The 6,857-nt window shown below is 38.4% G+C and overlaps 4 protein-coding genes across 4 annotated transcripts; all 4 read right to left on the bottom strand.

The window, feature by feature from the left end:
* Positions 1-285: 285 nt before the first annotated feature.
* Positions 286-949, bottom strand: LOC125237508 (acyl-CoA Delta(11) desaturase-like; the record flags this gene model as incomplete). The annotated part of the gene is made up of 1 exon (XM_048144629.1): positions 286-949. A coding segment is annotated over one exon (477 nt), but the record flags the coding sequence as incomplete, so codon positions are not given.
* On the bottom strand, positions 932-1,653 carry LOC125237329 (acyl-CoA Delta(11) desaturase-like; the record flags this gene model as incomplete). The annotated part of the gene is made up of 1 exon (XM_048144321.1): positions 932-1,653. A coding segment is annotated over one exon (474 nt), but the record flags the coding sequence as incomplete, so codon positions are not given.
* Positions 1,654-1,747: 94 nt separating this feature from the next.
* LOC125237509 (acyl-CoA Delta(11) desaturase-like) lies at positions 1,748-2,363 on the bottom strand (the record flags this gene model as incomplete). The annotated part of the gene is made up of 1 exon (XM_048144630.1): positions 1,748-2,363. A coding segment is annotated over one exon (477 nt), but the record flags the coding sequence as incomplete, so codon positions are not given.
* Positions 2,346-5,195, bottom strand: LOC125237507 (acyl-CoA Delta(11) desaturase-like). The gene is made up of 4 exons (XM_048144628.1): positions 4,912-5,195; positions 4,347-4,509; positions 3,480-3,653; positions 2,346-3,110 (listed from the first exon to the last, which is right to left on the bottom strand). Exons 1-4 carry the CDS (start codon positions 5,096-5,098, stop codon positions 2,594-2,596), a joined length of 1,041 nt encoding a protein of 346 aa, XP_048000585.1. The 5' UTR covers positions 5,099-5,195; the 3' UTR covers positions 2,346-2,593.
* Positions 5,196-6,857: the final 1,662 nt, after the last annotated feature.

Below are 6,857 nucleotides of genomic sequence, written 5' to 3'. Positions count from 1 at the left end.
AGTAAATACGCAATTTAGTAAAAGAATTGCTTGTAATTTATCATAATGTAGGTTCTTCTCGTACACATGAGGTTTTGTAGAAAGAATGAGTCATGTCAAATGATATAAAGATGCATTTGCCAAGATTTGCTTGACCGTCTATACTTATCTATATAAGTATTTATGACAATTTAATTCTTCTCAGCAACAACAACAACAACAACAATTCTTCTCAGGATGCCGTCTGCTGTCTAATATTGGTAATAATCGACTCATCTCTGCAATGTGACCACGTGATTTTTTAGATGCTTTCTTTGGTGCAGATTTCTGGGCCACGATAGGTATTCTTCTTTTCTCGGCACTTCTTTTGGTCACTTCTTCCCTTACTTAATTAACTGTAAGTCGACTTTTCACTTTTCGTTACCTATGTGGTTTTGATAATATCAAGAATTTGATATTCATTAAAATGTAACAAATTATGAAATATAATTTATTAAAAATGTAGTAAAGCTTTCTTATCTTCTTCTGACATATCTTGATCGCCCCACCCCCAAATATAATCATCATTCTCCGGAAATCTCCCCCACAGATCAGTTCCATCTCCAGTCTTCATCATTTTCTTTACAACCATATCTTCAGAAACGCTCTTCAAATCATAAGCCCATCCTATCCATGCCATGAAATCTATGAAGTTTGTTGCTAAGTTCATAAAATTGTTTCCCAATTCAGCTGTTTTGTAGTCATACGGGAAGACATGGTGATAATTATGATATCCTTCTCCTAAAGCGGCAAAAGACAGTGCGGGGATTTGTGTAGGAGTGATGTTTTTGTCGTAAGGCTTGTAGCCGTATTTGTGGGCGGCGCTGTTGATGCAGAAGGTGACGTGGGAGAAGATGACGAGACGGAGAAGGGAGATGTGGTAGACGGCGGTGAAGGATTCGGCCCAGTGTGCGTAGCCGAATGCACACGCTCACGAAAAGCTCACGATAATATCTCTTTCTTAGCTATCTATCTCTACCACTCTTGCGTATTGGCGCGACAGAGCCAGACTACCTTCCTGCGGCGTTTCGTTTCGCGTCGTAGAAATGACATTCGATTACGGGGCAAGAAGTAGTAGGGAATTAGCACCAGTAGCAGAAAGGTCAGGAATACGAATATTAGATATTCATTAAAATGTAGTAAATTATGAAATATAATTTATTAAAAATGTAGCAAAGCTTTCTTATCTTCTTCTGACATATCTTGATCCCCCCATCCCCAGATATAATCATCATTCTCCGGCAATCTCCCCCACAGATCAGTTCCATCTCCAGTCTTCATCATTTTCTTTGCAACCATATCTTCAGAAACGCTCTTCAAATCATAAGCCCATCCTATCCATGCCATGAAATCTATGAAGTTTGTTGCTAAGTTCATAAAATTGTTTCCTAATTCTGCTGTTTTATAGTCATACGGGAAGACATGGTGATAATTATGATATCCTTCTCCTAAAGCGGCGAAGGACAGTGCGGGGATTTGTGTAGGAGTGATGTTTTTGTCGTAAGGCTTGTAGCCGTATTTGTGGGCGGCGCTGTTGATGCAGAAGGTGACGTGGGAGAAGATGACGAGACGGAGAAGGGAGATGTGGTAGACGGCGGTGAAGGATTCGGCCCAGTGTGCGTAGCCGAATGCACACGCTCACGAAAAGCTCACGATAATATCTCTTTCTTAGCTATCTATCTCTACCACTCTTGCGTATTGGCGCGACAGAGCCAGACTACCTTCCTGCAGCGTTTCGTTTCGCGTCGTAGAAATGACATTCGATTACGGGGCAAGAAGTAGTAGGGAATTAGCACCAGTAGCAGAAAGGTCAGGAATACGAATATTAGATATTCATTAAAATGTAGTAAATTATGAAATATAATTTATTAAAAATGTAGCAAAGCTTTCTTATCTTCTTCTGACATATCTTGATCCCCCCATCCCCAAATATAATCATCATACTCCGGCAATCTCCCCCACAGATCAGTTCCATCTCCAGTCTTCATCATTTTCTTTACAACCATATCTTCAGAAACGCTCTTCAAATCATAAGCCCATCCTATCCATGCCATGAAATCTATGAAGTTTGTTGCTAAGTTCATAAAATTGTTTCCTAATTCTGCTGTTTTATAGTCATACGGGAAGACATGGTGATAATTGTGATATCCTTCTCCTAAAGCGGCAAAAGACAGTGCGGGGATTTGTGTAGGAGTGATGTTTTTGTCGTAAGGCTTGTAGCCGTATTTGTGGGCGGCGCTGTTGATGCAGAAGGTGACGTGGGAGAAGATGACGAGACGGAGAAGGGAGATGTGGTAGACGGCGGTGAAGGATTCGGCCCAGTGTGCGTAGCCGAATGCACACGCTCACGAAAAGCTCACGATAATATCTCTTTCTTAGCTATCTATCTCTACCACTCTTGCGTATTGGCGCGACAGAGCCAGACTACCTTCCTGCGGCGTTTCGTTTCGCGTCGTAGAAATGACATTCGATTACGGGGCAAGAAGTAGTAGGGAATTAGCACCAGTAGCAGAAAGGTCAGGAATACGAATATTAGATATTCATTAAAATGTAGTAAATTATGAAATATAATTTATTAAAAATGTAGCAAAGCTTTCTTATCTTCTTCTGACATATCTTGATCCCCCCATCCCCAAATATAATCATCATTCTCCGGCAATCTCCCCCACAGATCAGTTCCATCTCCAGTCTTCATCATTTTCTTTACAACCATATCTTCAGAAACGCTCTTCAAATCATAAGCCCATCCTATCCACGCCATGAAGTCTATCAAATTTGTTGCTAAATTCATAAAATTGTTTCCTAATTCTGCTGTTTTATAGTCATACGGGAAGACATGGTGATAATTGTGATATCCTTCTCCTAAAGCGGCGAAAGACAGTGCGGGGATTTGTGTAGGAGTGATGTTTTTGTCGTAAGGCTTGTAGCCGTATTTGTGGGCGGCGCTGTTGATGCAGAAGGTGACGTGGGAGAAGATGACGAGACGGAGAAGGGAGATGTGGTAGGCGATGGTAAAGGATTCGGCCCAGAAGTAGTAGGGGACTAGCGCCGGTAGCAGGAAGGTGAAGAATACGCTGAGGTACACGTAGTATCTGAAACAAGTTTTGCAGTTAGTTTTTTGTATCCCTTGATGAAATTACCTGAGTTCTCAAAATCAGTTGAGGTAGGAATTAAGTGACACGTACATAATTGGTTATTACGCATTTTTTACCCATTTCGTTTAAAGAGGTAAATAATTTAAATTATGTAACTGGAGTCACATACGCACTACTAAATTGATTGGGTGATTGATATAAGAAATTCTACCTACCTATAGTTTTTTTTTTTATAAACTGGCCAGTGATTGACCTCAGTCGCACCTGATGGAAAGTGACGACAAGGCCGAGGTTGTAGCTCACTGTAGTTAAAATTGTGGGTCATGTTAGTGATACAAAAATAAATGAAAGTTCTAAATAACTTACTTCAGTTGAAAGTGCAACACCGGATTACTGGTAAGGTCCGACATGTCAATCGTCTTTCCCTTCTTGATGACGTCTGGATGTCTCCTCACCATCAGCCAGCCCATGTGGGAGAAGAACATCCCTTTCGTGGAGTCATGAGGGTCGGCGTCTGTGTCGCAGAATTTATGGTGACACCTGATGAAAGGAGAGATGGAACTGAGAATCTATTGGTAGATTTTTTTTTTCTGAAACATGAGAGTTTTTGAAGTCCAAGAGCATGTGTCGTGATTTACAGGAATATCGCAGAATTTGTGGTGACACCTGATGAAAGAAGAAGTAGTGATGTGTAAGTTGCTGAAACGATCCAAAAAATCTTAAATTTCTTGAAAAATTCACGAAAAATAAAGGGGATTTAAATTTACGAAAAGGAAAGTTTCCATCCATACAATTGTCCACAAAGTATGGTCCAATGTTTTCGAAGTTTTCCTTTGTAAAAATTTCAGAAATTTTGGAAACTTTTCGTCGACACATCAGTAAAAAGAGGCAAAAATGAGAAGATATCGAAATAAATTTTTGAGGTTTGATTACTATGGAAGTCTAAGAGTAAGAGTCGTGATTGACGGGAATATCGTATAATTTGTGGTGACACTTGAAGAAAGAGATAGAAATGAGGTTCTATTAGTAGAACTTTTTTGTATCTAAAGGTGTGCAATAAAGAGTATTGTATTGTATTGTATTGTATTGTATCTTGATTTTTGTGATATGAGAGTCGTATTGGTATGCAGTACCGTCGTGTTTCAATCATATTTAATTTGCCAGACCCCGATCATTTTGCCTTCATTAACCACTCTGTTTAAGGCTGTAGAAAAACATTCAATAATGCAATACCTGTGATCTCTGCACCAATGGATGACCGATGTCTGTGCAGTCGAACTCTGGAACAGCATGAGCAGAATCTCCAGCGGTAACTTCGCTTTGTAAGCTCGGTGGGACCAGAGCCGGTGAGTGCCGGCGGTGACGCCCCAGCCACCGAGGATGTAGTAGAACACATCTGGGAGCAAAATGAAATGTTAATTAAGGTAAGAAGAAGCAAAATTAAATATGAAGAAGGTAAGAAGCCAAGATGAACAGATGGGTGTTAAATTAGGTACATATTTAAAGTCACATAATACAGGTCACATACAGGGTACATATGTCATCGAAATTGCCCCAAGAATGATTTGAAACTTAAAACCATATTAGGGATTGGCATTGTTGTGTTCCAATAGAGTTAGTCCGAGATGTCAAGCTTTGCAAAAGATGCACAAATTCTAAAATCTTCGTCGGTTACCATCGCTACGAGTTATTGGCGTAAGACGATGGCTTGGTCTGGGCCTAGACCACTGAAGAAATCGATCCCATCCCTCATTCTTTAGTACTAGACAACTATTTCCCTCTACAACTTAAAACTTACTAAATAAAATGGTAGGCCATTTAGCATCGAGGCACAGATACAGTCCATATAAACCTCCAATATGCCAGTATGCGAAGATTAGTACATTGATGTACACTATCTGGTAATTCCATGGCTTTTTCTCCACTGCTGAAGGTTTGTCTTCTTCTTTTGGAAGTGGTATATCCTCTTTTATGTTTGGTGCCATTTTTGTACTGTACTCTATTTACTTATTTCTTAAAGATTTTATTAAATGAGTACAGAGTTGTTTGAACCAAGAGTCCTGCTTCTGACTCAAAATAAATAAAGCAAAGACTTTTATAGGAAATTTAATTTCAGATTTGATGGAAGATATTGTAAAACCATGTATCTCGTCTATGATCTATACTTTATGGTCGGTGATCTTATTACAATAAATTATACATTTTAATAGGTAATTTTAATAGTAAGTACGATATCTAAAGTCACGTTGCAAGGTTATTTTTGAATCAGATTAGATTTTAAATTGATACCGATACAAGAGCAATGCACTATTTTTTCCTGGCGTATTCGCCAACTTCTCAAGCCAAAAGTATTTAAGAAAAATCTAAATTTCTTACCGATTTATATTTTGAGCTTGAGAGTTGAGATACGCACTACAGTCTAACAAAAAAAATGGAAATTGAAATGTGGCAACATTGTAGTGTCGTCCCTTTCAAATCAATTACGTGTGAGGAGACGAGACGCAAATATGTTGCCACTTTTTAATTTCTACTCTTTTTGGCCCAGCTGTATGTGTGGGTACTTTATTGTAGGGTATCATTCTCTTGCCCTTGTCCCAGTCCTTGGGGTCGGCGCAGTATGTCTTCCTCTTCCATACATCTCTATCACACGGCATCTCATCATTAAGACGATACGATACGGGTCAATTCTCCATACAAACGCTCTCGACTATTTCCTCCCTGGTTTTTGAAGATAGAGGAATGATTTTTTCAACACAGATTATTATTATTTTTATCTGTGTCGGACCGTTTTGATTTTTTTGCTATTTTTATTTTAAAAGACGCTAGAGCCAATCAAAAATTTCTAAAAACGGCCTTTTTCAATATGGCTCAAAAAAAGTTGTGATACTCAAGATCGGTAACAATTAACCAAAAAATCAAAACGGTCCGACACAGATCATTTCATTGTTATTCAGATTCTCAAATTTTGTTCCGTTTAATTAAGTTTTGAAGGAGGAAACAGTCGAGAGCGGAACATCGATTTTAAAGATTTTTTCGCAATATCTTTTAACTGAGTTGTTCTTAATGGACATATTTTTTCTATAAATCTAGTTAATAACACTAGTATATTTAACTGTGGGGTATGGGTTAAATTGTGGCGTAGGCGAGAGGCTGGCAACCTGTCACTGCAATGTCACAGTTTCGTTTTCTGTCAACCCCTTATTTGCCAAAAGTAGCACTGAAACGAGTAGTTTCAGGTGCTCTGCCTACCCCTTCATGGGATACAGGCGTGATTGTATGTATGTATGTATATTTAACTGAAATTTCCAAATTGAAACGGCGGCTCCTTTCCATTTTAGCATTTTCGCTCCCGTAGCGTCTTGCTTTCGTTTCATATTATTATGTCTATCCATTGTAGGTATTAAAAAGAAAAGAATAATTAATTCATTAAGTTGTATGTAATTGTATTATTCAAAGGGCATCAGTCCATTCCACAGTGTGCAAGGTCAGTGTATCGGTAAATCACTACAATTGTGATACTGAGTTATTGTTATTTGCGATTGCGACGTTATCGTTATTGCGAATAAAAATACGTTCGATTATTGAAATTAAGATGCAGAATATTGTGTTTATTACTTATAGATATATAATCTAGATATGTACTGTAAGGAAGTGCGTAAATTAAAGTGTAACACATTTTTTACTTGAAAAATAAATATTGCGCATAAAATTTTGGTATTTATATTGCTAAGTACCAATAGTAAT

This window comes from Leguminivora glycinivorella, chromosome 21 (assembly GCF_023078275.1).
Source record: "Leguminivora glycinivorella isolate SPB_JAAS2020 chromosome 21, LegGlyc_1.1, whole genome shotgun sequence".
Lineage (NCBI taxonomy): Eukaryota > Metazoa > Arthropoda > Insecta > Lepidoptera > Tortricidae > Leguminivora > Leguminivora glycinivorella.
Note: the sequence above shows the minus strand (reverse complement) of the source record. Positions and strands in the feature narration are given on the sequence as shown.